Source organism: Mesoplodon densirostris, chromosome 6 (assembly GCF_025265405.1).
Source record: "Mesoplodon densirostris isolate mMesDen1 chromosome 6, mMesDen1 primary haplotype, whole genome shotgun sequence".
Classification (NCBI taxonomy): domain Eukaryota; kingdom Metazoa; phylum Chordata; class Mammalia; order Artiodactyla; family Ziphiidae; genus Mesoplodon; species Mesoplodon densirostris.
This window is the reverse complement of record NC_082666.1, coordinates 1,879,005-1,899,271: the sequence shown is the minus strand read 5'-3', so window position 1 is coordinate 1,899,271 and position 20,267 is coordinate 1,879,005. Positions and strand designations below refer to the sequence as shown.

The 20,267-nt window shown below is 51.7% G+C and overlaps 1 protein-coding gene across 11 annotated transcripts in view; it reads right to left on the bottom strand.

Moving 5' to 3' along the window:
• Window positions 1-20,267, bottom strand: part of CAMSAP1 (calmodulin regulated spectrin associated protein 1) — a 55,643-nt gene that overhangs the window by 21,799 nt on the left and 13,577 nt on the right. For 8 of the 11 annotated variants that reach the window (XM_060101507.1, XM_060101508.1, XM_060101509.1 and 5 more), the window contains exons 3-7: window positions 15,177-15,439; window positions 14,195-14,356; window positions 4,715-4,795; window positions 3,745-3,777; window positions 1,359-1,500 (exon numbers count right to left, since the gene is read on the bottom strand). In XM_060101507.1, the coding sequence (XP_059957490.1) occupies window positions 1,359-1,500; window positions 3,745-3,777; window positions 4,715-4,795; window positions 14,195-14,356; window positions 15,177-15,439 (681 nt within the window). The remainder of the gene's footprint in view (window positions 1-1,358; window positions 1,501-3,744; window positions 3,778-4,714; window positions 4,796-14,194; window positions 14,357-15,176; window positions 15,440-20,267) is intronic. The other 3 variants (XM_060101511.1, XM_060101515.1, XM_060101516.1) reach the window with 1 other exon arrangement.

Sequence of the window (20,267 nt, the reverse complement as noted above, 5' to 3'; positions counted from 1 at the left end):
CTGACGTTCTGCTATTAGGGCGCAATGACCTTCGACACTCACATCCTGCCGTGGCTTCTCCCTTCCTCGGTAGCGCGGGCTCTCTGTCCTTCGTAGTTGTTTTTGTCCTGAGACCCCGGAGGACAGGTTAGAGACAGGCTGGACAAAGCCCAAGCCAGGAGTGCCCACCCACACACGCAGCGGGCGGAGGGCCGAGGGGAGGGAGCCCCGCGCGCTCGAGCGCCCCACACGCTGGCATTTTCAACACCCTGCGCTCGCACTCAGGGCTCTTCCTCACCCAGGTCATCCGCGGCGCCTGCCGGCCCGGTGGGGGCAGGGACCCTTCTCCGCGGGCCCAGCGGGCCCTGGTGGTGGCCGCGCTCCCACACGGCAACGCTCTGCTCTGACTCCAGCCCAACGAGTCCTGGACCCGAACGAACTCGCCTGGGATGCAGCCTGGCAGCTCACTTCCTCAGGAACGACCTCCGCCTCCGCCCCGAGATGAGCCTCCTGGGTCTTCCCTGGCCGCGGGGGAGCCTCCCCAGTCCTTTCCAGGGCCCCGGTTACAGGTCTCAGTGGCACACGGCCCAGGCCGCACGGGGACAGAGGCCTAACGGGCCCGGGGCCACCACGTGCCAATTTGGGAGTTTTCAATCACAGATGGAGACCCCCTCCTGGAACCTGAGCCCCCCTTTCTTTCGAGGTCAGCTGTGTGCTTTAGAAACTACGAAACCCAGCACTTCTGCACTTGGATCAGAAGCAGGACCGACGTCAGCTCAGCGCCGGCAGTGAGTCTGACAGACACTCTACGTGCGGCCAGCGGTCGGGGCATCTGTGGGCCTCACACCTCCCTCCCCCAGAAAGAAGAGGACTCAGGAAACCTACATCAGAGTTCCTGTCCGCACGGCCCTGGACAGGTGTCCAGCGCCACGCTGCTCACGGCATCACCCGCACCTCTCCCCGCGGCCAGGCGTGAGCACCTCAGAGACACGCGACACGGTGAAACCACCAACACCAAGCCCACGTGAGTCACTCACGGCTTGGCAACAGATGGATCTGCACTCATTTTCCTAAACCACATTCTAGATGTTTTAAATCAACTAGAGTAGGGCTGACGAGCTCTCAACCATTCTGAGACTAAAGTACAGTCACCAATATTTAACACGTTACCCAAATATTTCAAAGTCCCATTTCTCCACCAGAGAAAACTGGTGGAGGCTAAAGACAAACACATCACCGTCAGATCTGTCCGCCTCTGTGCTTCCCCAGCTGGCGCTAAGGACTCGGGGTGACTCCCTGGTGTTTTGATTGTCTGGATCAGAGCATCCTAACAGCCTCCCGAGCCTCAGGTGCATTCCAGAGGCACGTGCTCCACTCACCGTCCAGCTTCATCTGCTCCGGGCAGTAGTAGTGGACCACGGCCAAGAGGGCAGCCCCGTGGCTGCCGTCCCGCATCAGGTCCTCCAACAACGGGAAGTAGGGTGGCTGCCTCGTTGACAGGTGCTCTCGGCGGTAGCGCACCTGCAGTGGAGAAAAGGGAAAGGGTCACTACGCACGAGGTGCCGTCACCGCCGCCTACGTCACAGGCAGGCCGTCAAATCTAGACTTAACAGAAGTCCTGCGGGACGACGTTTAGAACAACGGCAATCCCAGGGGAAAGCCCCAGATGTCTGGACTGCAAACTCTGCCTGGAACGTATGTCAAGATCCAGGGAACTGGGCTTCGTGGCCACACTGGGTGACAGCAGTTAGCCGCTAATGACACCGGGCCGTCTCACCCTAAAGGGCTGGGCACACCCAGGGGAAGGAAGCAGGACACACATCTACACTGCCAGAGGCCGCGCACCACCAGCGGATGAGAAACAAGTTAAACGGTGAGCACGCTACGCTGGGAAGACCCACGCTACTGTTACTTGTCTCAGGATTAGCAGCATTAACCTTGGCCGTTATGAAAAACACAAAGCAGCAGCATTAACAGAGTGTGAGGAATTCCCAAAACTAGGTCAGACAAAATGTCGTCTAATCTGTCAACCAGCCCCTCCATAAGTGCACGGAAGCGTCAGGAACCCGAGTGCCATAAAAAATAAGCATTTTTCAAGGTTTCTGTGCTTCTGCCTTTACAGGAAACCACGTGCACGGTGCTCTGAGCCTCCCCGCACCCCTGGGCGCTGCCCGTGCAACTGGGCCTCGCTCACGAGCACAGACACACAGACCGCCAGGGGACCACGTCCTGTGGCACAGGTGAGCCTGGCATTTCCTGCAGCCGCGCTTTCTCCAGGGGAGAACACAGTGCCAGCTCGAGGGAGAAAACCCGCCACCCGTGCGGCCCGCTATGGATCTCCGCGAGCTGTGCAGGGGAGTCAACCCAAAGGAAGGTGTCCCGGCAAGAATGCAGTGTGTGCACAGCGCAGGGCAGTCAGCACTGGCATCTGCGCAGAACACACCTCACCTGTGCATGTGCAACGCACGCCACTAACATTGGTCTCAACACGGACTTTAACTTGTTTCTCGGGCCGCCGCGCCCAGGGGCCAGCCTTGGGGCTCCCGCATGCAGAGCCCGAGGGACACGCCGGGCCAGGTCTCCACACACACAGACAGCACGCGGGCCGAGCACAGCATGCAGGAAAGCAGGTGGTTTCGCGGCTGAGGATGGATGGTGTGCGTTTGCATCAGGAAAGCGCTGAACGCCTGGGTCGGGGGAGCTGGTGCCACCCCTCGAGGGGGCCCTGCTCCAAACCCCCAGCGGCCTGCTCACGCTCACCCCACTACCCATGAGCCAGACATGCGCTCGGGCAACCATGGTGACCAACTGCTGGGAGGAAAGCTACAGGCGCTCTGCTCTCGGCCACATTTTCCAGTTTTTATACGAGTCTCATCTGAACCCCACTTCCTAGAGGACGCCTGCATTTCTGACTGGTCCTCACTGCACCTCGTAACTGCTTTTAATAGTTCTCTCTTTGGCCTTCAGTTTTCGAGAAGTTAAGAGATACGTAAATACGCATAAAAATGCTTACCCCCTCTTTGTTATTAATATATTTCAAAGAGAAGCAAAATTACCCATCAGCTACAAAGCAGACTATATCACCGCTCACACAGACCCCACTGACAGTTTTATATCCACGGTATCTCCTTTATGATGGAATTCTAAGGATCACGTGCTCCAAATAATTAAACTAAAGGATCAGGCAAATAAAGGAGTCTTCAAAAAGATTTGTTCTCCAAAACTTCATTTTAAAATGCACCACTTGGAGCAGCAGGTATTTTTCCGTGGGAAACAGTGTAACAAACTGGTTCTGCTTTCAGAACAGGTCCCCAGGTGGAGCACAGCTAGAGCTGCAGACCAAGCCACCATGGACCATAACGTCAGAAAGGACAAATCCAAAGGGGAACTGGGCAAATTGGCTGATTGGTCATTCCTGCTGGTACCTATTAGAAAGGAGAATACAGCCTGTCATTGACCTCGAAGTTCATCATATAAAGAAGTTAACTATGTGTCCAAGGAAGAAACTGTCTGCAAGTCTACCTAAGAAACTGGGCAAAACCACACGCTGGGTGTTGGCTACAAAATGCACCTTAGGGCTCCGGAGGGCCTTGTTACGGTCTACTCTGCCCAGAACCGGGCCATCACTGCCCCGCAGGAAATGCAACAACACCACCAAGGAGGACATTCAGACAAACAGTCACGAGCAATCTGTAATGGAAGCGAGTGGTCGCGGTGGGGTGGCCGTCTGGACGGCAGCTGGGCGCACACGCGGAGCTCACTTACAGGCACTAACTTCCAGTACCACTTGGAGGGAGACTGCTCGGGAAGCAAAGGGAAGGAAGGCAGGAGAGGAGGTCAGCGGGGCAGGTCCACGCGTGGACAGACGAGACACACACTTGCACACCACGTTCACACGAGAGGCGGGACGTCCTCTGAGAGGTAAGATCTGTCCAGCGCACGGGACCCTCTGCACTAGCAGGTGACCGCAGGGGCAGCTCACAGGCACCTCTACGACACTGGCCTCTGCGGGAGCAAAGACTACTCTGGAAACTCCGCGCAGGCCGGGCACCGAAAAGGACAGGAGCCAACCGCCATTCGGGGAGGGGCTCAGCGAGCTGTCCACGCCCACCTGAGGAAGCGGGGGGCTCACGGAAGCGTGGCCGGGGTGAGGTGCCCATGGACAGCAGCCCCGGGGTCCAGGGTAAGAGAGGGGAGCAAGGGGACAGTCGCTCACCCCGCAGCCCAGGGGCCCGCAGCCCAGGCCGGGCCACGTCGTACACGCGTTTGAAGAACAGGGATTCAGTCACACACGTGCTTGGCCAAAAAATAATAATAATCAGGTCACACAGGACGTTAGGGGGTCATTTCACTGGACACGTGACATTTACCCGCCTGAACCCCACACTGGGCTCACAGCCCGTGAGGGCTCCAAGGGGACCTCTGGCTGCAGGCAATCCCACCCCCACCCCCCATGCTGACTTCACCCCGGGTGACCCTACGTCCCTTCCTCTGGAGCTTCCGACACCTCCCACCTCTCCCCCACCCTCCCAAGTTCAACACTAGGCTGCCCCTGCCTGGGAGAAAGGACAGTGGGCCACCGCGTCCTCGCCACCAGGGCCGGGGCCCAGGGCACTCGCTCCCTGCTTGGTGAGTAAGAACAAAGAACCAGCACGGAGCACACACAGACACAGTTCTTCAAAACGGGAGCAACGTTAACTTGGTGCGTTCCAGAGAAGTGAAATTTACCCTTTACCTTTTGATGAGCTGGACTTTCCAATAACTGCTGTTTTAACTTAACTTCTTTCTCTGTTATCTCTCTCATTTTAAGATTTACCTAAAGTAGAAGAAATTAAATGCATTAAAAAGGCAACTGAAATTGATTTCCAACAGTGGTGTGTACATCTTTCCAGAACCCACCTTACTTGTTTGAACTCAGGCTCTTAGATGCAGGTAATGTTTAGACCCATTACAGAAATACACGGATTCCCTGTGACCTGGGATTCGACACGGAGAGCAAGGAAGGCCCTCATGCCCCACAGCACCCGCACGACGCTTTCCGCCTCACGACAGGATCGACAGCCTCAGCGCCGAGTGTCCCCGGTGCCCAAGTTCGCCGCCACTATCAGCGAGTGCTGCTGATGACATGGTCTGGCTGAAAACCCCCGAAGCCTAACAGGTGCTCGCACATTCCCTGACCACCAAAATAGCGCTAAGAACTGTCATGAGACACTCGTAAGCAATTAATACAACTGCTCGGAAATAAAAGTATCCTCTTCTAGAATTATTAACTCAAAGATAAAATCAAAATTGCAATTATAAAATAATACCGTGGAGAAAAACACTCATCAATGCTAACAGGGACATGGTCAAAGCTATAATCAGGTGAAATGCCACAGAACTGAATGTCTTCGCATTAAACAAGAATAAAGATAAGTGAACTCATGCACATCAAATCAAGAACGTAGAAAAAGTGTTTTTTTAAAGAGAAAGACAAAAGAAAAATCAATGTTGATAAGTTTTAAAATAAATGAATTAGGGCTTCCCCGGTGGCACAGTGGTTAAGAATCCACCTGCCAATGCATGGGACACAGGTTCGATCCCTGGTCCGGGAAGATCCCACATGCCGCAGAGCAACTAAGCCCGTGCATCACAACTACTGAGCCCGCGCTCTAGAGCCCACAAGCCACAACCACTGAGCCTGCAAGCCACAACTTACTGAAGCCCGCGTGCCCAGACTCCATGCTCCGCAACAAGAGAAGCCACCGCAACGAGAAGCCCGTGCACTACAAAGAAGAGTAGCTCCCGCTCGCCGCAACTAGAGAAAACCCGCGTGCAGCAACAAAGACCCAACGCAGCCAAAAAGTAAATAGATAAAATAAAATAAATGAATTAGAAGAATAGATGGATGGATGGATAAGTGATAAAGCAAGTATTGTAAAAAAAATGTTCACTGTAAAATCTAGGTGGTGGATACAGGGTGTTCTCTGTATAATTCTGTCAACTTTTCTGCATGTTTAAAAATTTTCACAATAAAATACTGGAAGTTAAAAATTTTAGAAAATTTGTTTCTGCCATAAACTAGATACCTTCCTAACATGGAAAGGATTTTCTGATTGGATTGGTGATGATATTAATGAATGTAATTTTTGATACTATATCATGAAATGTGACATTGGGAACATCCATACAACTCAGCAAAACAATTTTCCCAATGACAAGGCATGACCTTACAAAATCGTGAGTAACAGGACCAGGAAAAATTAAGAAAGATTTTAATACAACAGAGTACAAAAAGTTCACTGGGGGCTTCCCTGGTGGCTCAGTGGTTAAGAATCTGCCTGCCAATGCAGGGGACACGGGTTTGAGCCCTGGCCCAGGAAGAGCCCACATGCCGCAGAGCAACTAAGCCCATGTGCCACAACTACTGAGCCTGTGCTCTAGAGCCCGTGAGCCACAACTACTGAGCCCACGTGCCACAACTACTGAAGCCCACGCACCTAGAGCCTGTGCTCCGCCACAAGAGAAGCCACCGCAATGGGAAGCCAGCGCGCTGCAAGGAAGAGTAGCCCCCGCTCACCACAACTAGAGAAAGCCCGCATGCAGCAACAAAGACCCAATGCAGCTAAAAAAAAAAAGAAAAAGAAAAAGAAAAGAAAAGTTCACTGGGCTAGTATCTAGATTATATAAAAGAATTGTTGCAACAATAAAAAGAGAAATAATACAATTTTAAAATGGGCAAAGGATGTGAATAGACGTTTCTCCAAAAAAGATCTACAAATAGCCAATAAACACATGAAAAAAAGGTTTCCCATCATTACTATCAGGGAAATGTGAATCTAAACCACAATGAGATACCATCTCACACCCTCCAGAATGGCTAGAATCAAAAAACCAGAAAATGAGTGTTAGCAAGGACATGGAAAACTGGAAACCTCTGGTGTCGCTGGGGGAATATAAACGGTGCAGCAGCCATGGAGACAGTCTGCCAGCTCTTCACAGAGTTTAAACACAGAGTTCCTATACTACCCAGCAATTCCACCCCTAGATATAATCCCAAGAGAAGTGAAAACACAGCCACTCAAACACTCATACTTGAATGTTCACAGCAGGAGTCACAATAGCCAAAAAGTGGAAAACACACATGCCCACCAGCTGAGGAATGGCTAAACAAAACTCAGCATATCTATACGACTGAGCATTACTCAACCATAAAAGGAATGTGGTACTGATAAGTGCTACAACACGCATGAGACGTGAAAATATGCTACTTGAATAAAGTCAGAGACAACAGGCCACGTACTGTAGATTTCATTTAAATGAAATGTTCAGAACGGCCAAATCCAGAGAGGCAGAAAGTAGAGGAGTGGCTGCCAGGGGCTGACAGGGAAGGACTGCGGATGGCACCAGCGTCTCTCTCTGGGTATGATAAAAATGTTTGCAGTTGGTGGTGACAGCTGTACAACCTGGTGAATATCTTAAAAACCACTGAACCACACACTTTAAAATAGTGAATTTTACGGCATGTGAATTATATCTCAACTTTTTTAAAAAGTTAATTGGTGGGTTTCCCTGGTGGCGCAGTGGTTGAGAGTCCGCCTGCCGATGCAGGGGACATGGGTTCGTGCCCCGGTCTGGGAAGATCCCACATGCCGCGGAGCAGCTGGGCCCGTGAGCCATGCCTGCTGAGCCTGCATGTCCGGAGCCTGTGCTCCGCAACGGGACAGGCCACGACAGTGAGAGGCCCGCGTACCGCAAAAAAAAAAAAAGAAAAAGTTAATTGGTAACAGTTTCAAACTCCATATTTCAGTTAACCTTCAAGAAATGACCACTTGTCAAGTTTTGGTATAGAATCAAAAAGAGATGTGCATAATTATCTGCAAAGATTATGAAAGCACTGTCCCCTCTTCAACTACGTATCCACATGAAACCAGACTTTCTTCCTTTACGCCAATAAAAACAACATATTGTAGCAGATGAAATGCAAAGGCAGGTAAGAATCCAGCTGTCTTCTGGTAAGCCAGACATTAAAGAAACTTACAAAACTGTAAAATATCACCACTTGTTTCATTTTTGAGAATACAGTTATTTTTCATTAAAAACACATCGCTTACATTAACATGGAATGAGCTGTTACTTTTAAGTGAATTAATAAATATTTTTTAATTTTCCTGTTTTTAATTTCTAATACAGTAAATACTGAGAGATTTTCTAAAAATTCTTTGAGGGCCACGGTATTTAAGAGTGTAAAGGGGTTCTGAGACCAAAAGGTTTGAGAACTCTTTATCTACACAAGGGAATGAAGAGCAATAAAAATGGAAAATATGTGGATAAATACTGCTAACCATTTTTAATTACTTTAAAAGATAACTGGCTGTTGAAGGCGAAAGTAACTTATCTGGCGCTGTAATGAAATGAAAGACAACAGGAGCGCAAAGGCCAAAAGGGGAAAAGACATTTCTGATCTTATTTGTGAAATGGTATCACTTTATTTGAAGGCAGACTATGAAAACCTGAAGATGAAATTTGTAAACCCTACAGCCCCCCAAAAAAATATTGGAGATAAAATGGAGTAGTAAAAATGCCCAATCCAAAATAAGCCAGAAAAGAAGGAAGACAAAGAAAAGATATAGAAGGCAGACAAGACGTAAAACCCAGACGTCTCCATAATCACATGAAATGCAATTAAATTGAACACTCCGATGGTAAGGCCCAGATTGACTACAGGGTCCCCATAAGAAACTCGCTTTAAACAGAAAGACAACGAGGAGTGAAAAGTAAGAGGAAGGGAAGGGATAAGTCGTGCACACACTGGCCATGCCAAGGCCGGAGGCAAGGATTGTCACCTGTGATAAAGAGCCATTTCACGACCACAAAAGGACAGAAAAGTCCTGAACATGTATAAATGTAACAAGAGACTAAAAATACACAAAGCAAAAACTGACACAACCAAAAGGTAAAATAGACAAAATTACTGCTGGAGAACTCTCCCCTCTGGGTAAGTGACTGATGGGGCCTAAGACTCCAGCGATGCAAACACACCCAAACCAACCTGAACTGACACTCACAAAGTACTTCACTGACAACAGCAGAACACACGGGTTCTTTTCAAGTGCACATGGAACAAGCTGCAAGACCATGCAGTGGACCACAAAACAAGTCTCGATAAATCCAGAAGGACTGAAATGAAACCACACAGACTATACGCTCTCTGACCACAGCACAATTAGAAACCAAAACACTAAGATACCTAGAACCACCCCACCTCCAAACATATGAAAACTAAACGACAAACTTCTAGGTAATCCAGTGATAAAACGAGAATTTGCAACTAAAACGAAATAAAGAGAATGAAGAAAACCACAACATACAAAAATGTGTACAGTGCAGCTAAAGCACTACTTAAAGAGGAATTATCAACTTTAAATGTTTATATTAAAATGTAGAAAGGGGTAAAAGAACTAACCTTCGACTATAACAAACTAGAAAGGAGAGAAAAATAAATTGAAAATAAACAGAGAGAAAAATAATAAAAGCAAGAGGAGGAATTAAATAGAAAATTGTTGAAATCAACAAAAACCAAAAGCAGGTTTTTTAGAAGATTGATAAAGTTGATAAACCAGACCAACAAAGGGAAGAAAATGAGACAGAAATTACAGAGCAGGAAACAAGAGGGGACATCACTACAGATCATAATACACTAAAAGGATGATAGAGAAATATGAATATGCCAATAAAGTCAAAAATTTAAATAAAATTGACAAATTCGTTAAAAGTCACAGAATTAAACAGAAATCCTAAATACCTTATATATACACTAAAGAAACTGAATTCATAATTAAAACCTTCCAAGAAAACTCCAGGCCCAGGTGGCTTCACCAGTGACTCCATCAAAGATTTAAGGACAAAATAATACTAGTAATACTAATAATACAAAAAGTGTTTCACAAAATGAAGGAGGAAATACTTCCCAGCTCTTTTTCTGACACCCGCATTATCCTGACACCAAAACAATGAAAACACATTACAAGAATATATACCTTGGAAAGCACTGGATCCCTAAATCTTTATACACATAAAATATTCTTGAAACTCATTAAGACAAACCACCTCATTAAAAATTGGGCAAAATATGTGAACAGACACCTAACAAGATACACAGAAACATCTTTAGTCATTAAAGAAATGCAAATTAAAACCATGACGTACCTCTACACATGCACCCAAACGGCTGAAACCGAAAGACTGACAATACCAAGTGTCAGCAGAACGTGGAACACTGGAATTCTCTGTCTTGCTAGTGGGACTCTAAGATGGCACAGTCACTTGAGAAAGCACTTTGACAGTTTCTTCTAAAGGTAAACTGATCGTCATGTGACCCAGCAACTCACTCCTAAGTATTTACTCAAAGAAATGAAAATATACCTGCACATAAAGACTTGTGCACAAATGTTCCCAGAAGCTCTATGCGTAACAGACAAAACCAGAAACAACCCTCGTGCCCATCAACAGGTGAATAGATAAACAAACTGCAGTGCGTTCGTGCAGTGGAATCCTACCGAGTTTCAAAAGCACCAAACTACTGACGGACACAATGACATGATCAACGTCAAAAACGCTGCAGTCAGTGAAAGACACAGAAGGAGGACATACCACGCGATCCGATCTTTACCAGGACCTAGAAGAGGTAAAACTAATCTCCAGTGAAGAAAGGAGACCAGCAGTTATTTGGGCCAGGCAGGAGATTAACTGCAGACGAGCACAGAGGAACTTTTTTTGGATGACGGAAATGTTACCTTGACTGCGAATGCTAAACATATGTAGCCACTTGTCAACACTCAAGGAACTGGGTCCATTTATTGCATATAAAACATGTCTGGGCAAAGCTGGGGAGTTTTTTAGTAAAAGACTCAAGCTACTGGCTGGGCGTCAATGAAAAATAAAAAGAGCCACAGCAAGATGGTTCGTGGGAAAACTCCCCGGACACAGAGGAGGTCACCCAGTCACACGCACCCAGGACAGGGAAGCTGGCGGATGGCTCAGTGGCGCCCCCAACCCCAGGGAGCAATTCTGGCCCCCAGGGTGGCTGATCACCCGAGGAGGGAGGGGCTGGCTCAGAGGGCGCGGTGTGGGAAGGGGAAGCTGCGGCCTTTCTGAGCAGGGCTGGGGTGCACTGCAAGGACGCGCTCCCCACACGACGCACAGGCCGGGGCAGCAGCTGGGCTGGCCCAGCGCCAAGCGGAGGGGTCTCTAAACGTGTCAGGTGGCAAGCGTGCAGGAGGCCTGTCAGCAACCATCCAGTCTGCAGCAGGACAGTCCCCAAAGTCGATGCCACACAGCAAGAGAAACTCAGAGGCCACTTGCCAGGCCTTCCCTGTGAATCCAGAGATGCTGACGGGGATGAGGGCACCTGCACATGGAGCCAAACCCCTGGAAAGACCCCACAGGAGAAAGGCAGGCCGGGGCGGGTGTGACGGGAGCTCACACCTGCCTCAGGTGTGCACACACAGCCGCAATCCTGGGAACACGGAACCTAGCAACAGAGTTTCCAAGAGACTTCAGATCTTGTTAGACATCTAAGATGGATGAAGAGAAAACTCACCAATGTCAAACCTTCCCAGAGCCCAAACCTCATTAAACATGCAGCAATTTTCTGTGGAGAGAAAACACATCCGCGTGAGGAAGGAGGGAAGGTCTCCAGGCCTGGCTGGAAGCCTGTCAGGTGACAGCGCCCACAGTGGAGAGGCCGCGGGGAGCTAAGGTCCCATCACAGCTCAGGGAAGGCATGTGAGCAGAGACCCCTCGGAAGGCACAGAAGGCAGGAGCACATCTCACCCTGCACCAGAGGATCCGCCCCTGAGAGGAGCCCCAGGAAGGCAGCGACTGCGGGAACCCCCCCCCTTGATGGGACACTGGAGAGAACCTGCAGGACAGCAGCGGGTGTGGAGGTCAGAGCACGCACCTGAGGGAAAAACCTCCTAACTGAGAAACTGAAACTCACATGGATGCTAAGGAAATAGCAAAACATGGAGCACATGGAATAAAAACATAAACACTGGGAGAGGGAAAAAGGATCATGCAAAGCTGAAGCCAGCATTAACTCCTGGGAGGATGGAGTGCGGCATGAGGGGCGTGAGCTGTGACAAACCCACACACAGCACAGTGTCAGGTGCGACTGCGCACCTGGCCACGGCGGCCACGTGACCACCGAGCAGTGGGGACACCTGTCACAACAGCAAGTCAGGAGGCGGTGTCCACACGGCGGGGACACCACACTGGGGGAGAAGACACAGCGGTGCTGCTGGGCCGGCCACCAAGTCCCAGGCAAACAGGCCACGAGCACCCGGGAAGCGCCGACGAACACACGGCGAACACCCTGGAAACAGGAGGGTCCTGAGCAGGAAGGGGAAGGCACGTTCCCCCCACCCCCACCCAAAGAATCCTGGGCAGAACAAATTACCCAAAAGGGAGAAAAACAGCCAGACATACACTCTCTTCCTTAAACTTCAACTTTATCAGCGAGTGAAGAAATAACAGTAAAAGGTGCTATTTTTCACCTCTCAACTCGGCAGGTATTTTTTTTAATAATATCCAATATATGAGAAGACACAGGGGAAAAAAACACTTACACAGACTAAACAGTATGAGAAAAACGGTATAGTCCTTATGGTCAGAATTTGGCAAAAACTAATCAAAAGCCTTTAAAAATGAACCTCAGCTTAATCTCAACCACTACCCACCAGAAACATGTGGGCGGAAGTCACCGAGATGCTCAGGGAGACGGCTGCTTATTGCGGGAGGGGACAGCTCGGCCCCGACGCGTCGAGACCACGGCAGGCGGGCGGGCGGCCTCAGAATGGCCCGAGCCATACTCACCGCATCTCACCAAATGCAAACCTCAGCCTATGGTCAAGTGCCTAGAAGACCCCAACTGTGCCTTTAAGTCTGGATGTTACACCCAGATAAATAAAAACTATGAGAACTTAGTCCACTTTACTACAAAACACTACGTTTACAGGTGGCAAGGTCATGGGGAATTTTCACTTTCTTCTGCTTGCTCATCCGTGTTTTCTAAATAGCTATAATAACCATGCCATTCCTTTGATAAGGGGGAAAAATCAATACAAGTTGTTAAAGGAAAAGGAAAAGAAAATCTGAACCTGTGGCCATAGGAAGGGAGCTCGGGCTCGGATCACAGAACCATCCCCCGGAGGCCCGGGCTCCCGTGGAAACACCACTCCAGAACATCGTTTTTTAACCAAATCCCTGTGGGACGCTTCCCGCATGTACTACTATGTGAAGCCAGGGGACGAGGACGAGGAGGTGCCGCCACCGGGAAGTGACCTTGTGGGCACTGGCCAGCTCCCGAGCCCCACCAGGACCGGAGGTTCCACTTGAGTCCTAGAAAAGCCCTCCACCTCACTGTGGGGTCAGAGGGTGAAGGCGGTCTGCTCATCCACTTGATGCCCCAGACCCACACGAGGGAGGAAACCAAGTAAAGAGCAGGGCGGCATCACCGTGATGAGGCGGCCGTCCAAGGGAGCAGCACGCAGACTCTGCCAGGCTCTGCTGCGTTCTTCAACTAATCCCACGGCCACGGACTTTCACCTCACCTCTGATGAAGCCCTTACGTGACAGGGAATACATGTACAAACTGTGTAACGAAATAACTCCAAATTCCCTGCGTGTGATACAACTCTGCAAGGAGCTGCTCGATCTTCCATTTCCTCTGCTTAATAAAGTGTCCCTAATTGAATACCTTTTGGCAAATGAGGAGGCTTAATAACCAAAAGGCTTTGGTAAGGTAATCCTATAATCACACACCATGAAAAATGAACGTTCTTTATGAAGACTGTATAGACAGGCACATTGTAAGCTTTGAAACATAAAAGGAAAAAAACAGCATTTAGGAAGGTACCATTTTTCTCTTAATCAAAATGCCTTCTAAATTGAGATCTCCATGAATGCACATAAGTGCTTGAGATAAAAATAAAACGAATTTATTAACTTGCACCACCAACACACCTATGCTTTCTACAGGCCCGTGCTGCTCCCCTCTGCAGCACCTGTCTGTCTGAACCACAGGGGACACACTTCTGAGGCCGCTGCTGGGCCAGGGTCACAGCAGGACACACAGGAGGGTGCTGCTCTCACGGGGAAGAGGACCCACACCCAAGGGGCACCCCGGCCACTCATGCTGCTCGCCCCCACTCCGGGCAGGGCCCCCAGCGCTCACCTTGTTGACCCAGAAGACCATGGCGTCCTCAAGGTCGTAGGGAAGCTCTTTCGAGGCACTGAACGTGGAGAAGCGCTGGACGCTGGCCACCACCTTCTCAATGCTGATCATCTCCACGGTGTAGGCCATCATGAGCGCGTCCACCATCGCCATGTGGGCGCCCTGGGGGCAGAGGCAGCAGGCAGTCACCCAACCTTGCCCTTCCGCCCCGGGTCATCGCGGGGACCCCCCCTAGACCCACAGCTGAACGCCTCCGTTGTCTGTCTTCCTCTGCATCTAAGGAGGCACTCAGATCTCTACTTGTACATGACCCCCACTTCCTCATCTCTGACGACCCCGTGAGAGCCCGGGGCTTCCCTACTGCTCAGCTGTGGGCAAAGGTACAAGGGGCCAAGAGACGCGCCTGAGGCCCCATGACCACCACAGGCCCCTGGGGCCGGTCAGGGGCCCGGCACACTGAACTCACGCCAGGCCTTCGAGCCCTTTCTTCCCAGAACTAGTAACATCCTCTCGATCCACAACACACATCCACAAAGGCCAAGAGTGAAAAACCACAGAACGTAGAACGCCTGAGAATGGCCTAAGCTTAAAGCCACGTGGGAGGTGCCACGAGCGGCTTAGACCTGGAGCAGCCTGGCAAAGTCACCCTGGTGGGGTGGCTTTCCGGGAAAGATGCAGGGAGACACTCGGGGAGGAAAGGTGTATTTCCTTCTTTATTTTGGCACAAAAATACTTAGAAGATACAGGTGAAACAACCTATCAGGGTGGGCTCAACAATTCTACGGCACAACACGTGCAAAACGTTTGCTCGCCATGAGAAAAAGCCAACAGGAAGCTGTTCCCTCCCCCTTTTCCAAATCAGCCACTGGCCCGCAGAGAGAAGGTGGTCTCAAACCCTGAACTTTTGGGGTGATTCTGCTGTGCTGCAGGGGGACAGTGGCAGCCCACCAGCCGCCCCCGCCCCACCGCCCAGGCCACTCACCATCTTTATGGGTGCGTGGCTGAGGTCGGGCTCTGTCACGGGGGTGTCGTCACTCTCCATCACGTAAATCCCTTTCCGGGACAGGGCCTGGATGACAGACTGGTGTCCCTGCAGAGCGGCCACCTGGTCCCCTTTGAGGATGAGGCTGCAGACGCGGCAGTACAGCTCGCTGGACAGCAGGAGCTTGATGACCGGAGGCTTGATGTGCTCCTGCTCGTACTGGTCGATGTAGAAGGGGTCCCTGAGGTCCTCCGGGATGTCATCTGCACGGGGAAGAGACCGCCGCGTGAGCATGACGGCATCCCCACTGTCTCCAGACGCGGCTCAGGGCTGACGGCACGCAGACGACGGACAGACGGGCCGTGAGCGACGACAGGCGACTAGCAACGCGGGCGACCCCGGCTGCTCGGCGAGCCCTGCTCTCCTCCACCGGCAGAGGCGAGCGAGCCACGCACAGCGCTGAGCGACACCACCGCCCGACCCCACGAGCATCTCTCCTGAGGCAGGAGAGCAAGGAGCAGGTGTGGGAGCTACAGGGGGCTCGTGGGCCGAAGGGAGGCCAGGACCGCGCACAGCCAGGCCACACCGAGCACCCAGCGCCAGCCCGTCTGCTGTCAAATCAGGTGACTACAAGGCCAGGCGCCAGGTCTTTAGAAGAAAGTGCCAGGCCTGCCGCTGCCGCGACAACCAGGCCGGAACCGCAGCCGTGAGCCTCTGCGCATCTTTGGACCGGGCAGCACAAAACGATATGAGCCATGTTACCAAGCATCCCCTCGACCCCATCAAATCAAGACTCCTGTCCCTACATCACAAATGAGGAAACCGAGGCACAGAGAAAGTCAGCAACGTGCCCAAGGCCACGAGAGTCAGAAACCAACTATGAACCCAGCATGGTCCACGGCATCTACACCGCTTCCCATACACACACACCCGCCGTGTGTGGAAAGCTTTCCCAGCGGCTGCGACAGTCTCCCCACCCGCTGTCCTTCACGCTTGCTCTGCAAGCTGTCAACCACGGTCCCCCAAATGGGGGACTCTGCAGTCCAGTCCAGCTGCACCTCACTTTGCTGCGCTCTGCGGACACTGTGTTTTCTCCAGGTTGAAGGTCTGGGGGAAGCCTGCCTCTAGCCAGTCTCTGAGCTCCATTTTTCCAACAGCATTTGCTCACTTTGTGTCTGTGTGCCATTTTAGTAACTCGTGCAGTTTTCAAACTTTGTCATTACTATTCTATTTGTTAAGGTGATCTGCAGTCTACTGTAACTGGAATTTCGCAGCAAGAGTGTTTTTTTTTTCTTTTTTTGGCTGAGTAGCGTCTTCGTTGCTGCACGCGGGCTTTCTCTAGTTGCGGTGAGTGGGGGCTACTCTTTGTTGCGGTGCGCGGGCTTCTCACTGCAGTGGCTTCTCTTGTTGTGAAGCACAGGCTCTAGGCGCGCAAGCTTCAGTAGTTGTGGCTCGCGGGCTCAGTAGTTGTGGCTTGCGGGTTCTAGAGCACAGGCTCAGTAGTTGTGGCACACGGGCTAAGTTGCTCCCCGGCATGTGGGATCTTCCCGGACCAGGGCTCGAACCCGTGTCCCCTGCATTGGTAGGCGGATTCTTAACCACGGCGCCACCAGGGAAGCCCCCAAGAGTGTTTTTAACGAAGCCGTGTAGGTTGGCTTTTAGACATAACGCTGCTGCACACTTGATGGACTACAGTCCAGTGTAAACGTCAGGTTCAGATGCACCGGGAAACCAGACCTCCGTGCGACTCGTTCGGCCGCGCGGCCTGGGGCTGAGCCCGGCTCTCTGGTCTCTCACTCCGCCCCACCCCCACCCCCGCACCCCCACCCCCGCACCCCCACCCCCGCGGCGCCCACGCTCAGGCCACGCCTCCAGGGCAGCGCCATCGGGCACGCGCAGTGACCCCACCCAGGAGCGCGGACGGCGCTCGCTCAGCACAGGAGGCCACCTTCTCCGCCGGCGGGGAGCAGGGGTGACCCACGCCGGGAGTCAGGGCAGGACCCGGACGCAGCCCCGCGACGCCGCCCACCTGCAGCTCACGCAGCTGGCTGGGAAGTGAGCCTCGGAGGCAGGCAGGGTCACCTCCGGGGGCAGCGCTGGGACCCGCCCCTCCCCGCTCGGCCGCCGGCTCGCTCGCCCTCCTGTCTCCCGACACGGGCCGGGGCACGGCCATCCCACTGCCCAGGGGCCCTCGGTCAGCAGCCGCGACGGCGCAAGGACCCGTGTGGGCGTCACCGCCAAGCGCTGAGCCGGACAGAGCTGGTGGGACAGCGGCCTGAGGACACCGACTTGGGGACACAGGTGTGAGGCACGGCTGTCTGAGGGACACTGTCATTCACCAGAAACATCAGGAGGCAAAGCAAGCGCGGCTCTGCAGCTGTGGCTGCAGCGATCTAGGCTCAGGGCTCTGAAGTGGGCCTGCTGGAAAGGCCACGAGAAGAGTCAGAGGATGCGGACAAGACTACAGTTAAAACGGCGTCGGAGCTCCACGCAGAAGAAGGAACAGGGCGCCGGCTGGTCGGGTGAACAGGGGATCCGAGCTGGAGGCCAGCACGTGCACTGAGAATAGGACCTGAGCACGTCAGCCTGGCCTTGACCGGGTGCGCCTCTCACCTGGCCGGTCAGAATCCCGGCCTCAAGTACAAAGCATGGACACTACGAGGCCTGTCTCCGGGGCTGGGAGAGGATTGAACCAAAACGTACGTGTGAGTCAGCAACGCTGCGGGCGGAGCCCGGAGCTCAGCACAACTCACGCAAGTATCAGTTATCAGTTTTATCATCAATCAGGCTAGAAAGCCTGCCCAGGAAGCACCCTTCCTGCTGCTGTCTGTCACACTGTCCCATCCTGTCTACCAAGGCCACATCACTCACGGGGGGCTGGGGGAGGGCGGCAATGGAGACGTGGCAGCACATGGGGGGTGGGCAAGGACCCCCAGGCAGGCGCCAACCCCAACCTGAAGCCCGAGACGGGTTCCCACCTAGTCTGAGGAAAACCAAGACGGCAAGCCTCCACGACCCAGCAGGACAGTGAGCCTCACCACGTGAGAGCTTCAAAAACACAGCAGTGTCCAGCCCCATCCCAGACCAACTAAACCAGAATGTCCTGTGGGCTCACAGGCATCAACACCTGTACCACTGAGAATCCACCAGAGAGGCTCCAGAGGCGGCTGACAGTCTCCATTGAGAAGTCCCTTACTTATACACTCTGGTTGTGGAAACAGGCACTCACAGAGGGCTTCTAATTCTGGACCCCTGCCTGCACCCCACCCTTCACTGGAGATGCCAGACAGAAGGGAAAGAAAACAGCCAGCAGCTGGCCCCACCGGGCACAGCCCAGTGACTCTCCTCCCCTACACCAGGCGAGCTCCATAACAAAACCATACCCCAGCGGTGGCGGGATAGGTGGGCGCCACGGGCTCTTTTCTCCCCCTTTGCTGAGGCAGGCTCGGTTGCGGGAAACACATAGGCTTGGCTTCTAGTCAAAAAGCCAGGAAGAGAGACCCCTGGGAACCCCCAGACGGGGTGGAGGATCACAGAAAAGAGGGGGTGGATAAGGAATCCTGAACCTGTGTACACTGTCCTGGATGACCCTAAGTGGCCCATGTGTGACAGACCCAAAGAACTGAACTGACCTTGGAACCACTGCCCACAAATGGCAAAACAGACTTCTGGTCTGAACCTAACGGGGTTTACTGCAACCCAGCTGCTAACAAACCAGCAAAAACACGAACATCATCCAAAACATTTTAGCAGGGCCCAGAAAACAGGCTCACAGTATAATATTCTAAGTGTCCAGGACAGGGGCTTTTCTGGTGGCGCAGTGGTTTAGAATCCGCCTGCCAATGCAGGGGACACGGGCTCGAGCCCTGGTGCGGGAAGATCCCACATGCCACAGAGCAACTAAGCCCTCGCACCACAACTACTGAGCCTGTGCTCTAGAGCCCGCAAGCCACGACTACTGAGCCCACAAGCCACGACGCTACGACTACTGAGCCCGCACGCCACGACTACTGAAGTCCACGCACCTAGAGCCTGTGCTCTGAAACAAAAGAAGCCACCGCAGTGAGAAGCATGTGCACCGCAACAAAGAGTAGCCCCTGCTCATCACAACTAGAGAAAACCCGCGCGCGGCAACAAAGACCCAATGCAGCCAAAAATAATTAATTAAAAAAAAAATGTCCAGGACACAATCCATAAGTACTCAACACATAAAGACAGGAAACCGTGACCAATTCTCAACGGAAAAGACAGTCAACAGACACCAACCCTGAGATGACCCAGATGTTAGAATTACTGAAGACTTTAAAACAAGGCCCCACGAGGCCCTCTTGAAACAAACAGAAAGATATAAGTTATTAACAGAGAAATAAAAACTATTAAAAAAAAAACCAAACCTTCAGAACTGCAAAATACCGTATCAACAAGAAATTCAATGACAGATTCAATAGATGAACAAAACAGAAGCGGACTCACAGATATAGAGAACTAGTGGTTACCGGTGGTGGGGAAGAGGAAGGTACAAACAATTGGGTGTGACAAAGGCTCAAGGATGTATTGTACAACGCAGGGAATATAGCTGATATTTTGTAATAATTGTAAATGGAAAGTAACCTTTAAAAATTGTATATTGGGCTTCCCTGGTGGCGCAGTGGTTGAGAGTCCGCCTGCCGATGCAGGGGACACGGGTTCGTGCCCCAGTCCAGGAAGATTCCACATGCCGCGGAGCGGCTAGGCCCGTGAGCCATGGCCGCTGAGCCTGCGCGTCCAGAGCCTGTGCTCCGCAACGGGAGAGGTCACAACAGTGAGAGGCCCGCGTACCGCAAAAATAAATAAATAAATAGATTAATTAATTTTAAAATTGTATAAAAAAATAAAAATTAAGTTAAATTTTTTTAAAAAGGCAAACAAAACAAAAGAGAAAAGAGTCAGTGAACTTGAAGACAGATCAACAGAAATAATCTACCTGAAGAGCAGAGGGAAAATCAACAGAATGAAAAGCAGAGCCTAAGGGAGCTGTGGGACAACATCAAAAGATTTAGTAATTATGTTACTGCAGAAGGTAGATTGGTACAGAAAAAGCATTTGAATAAA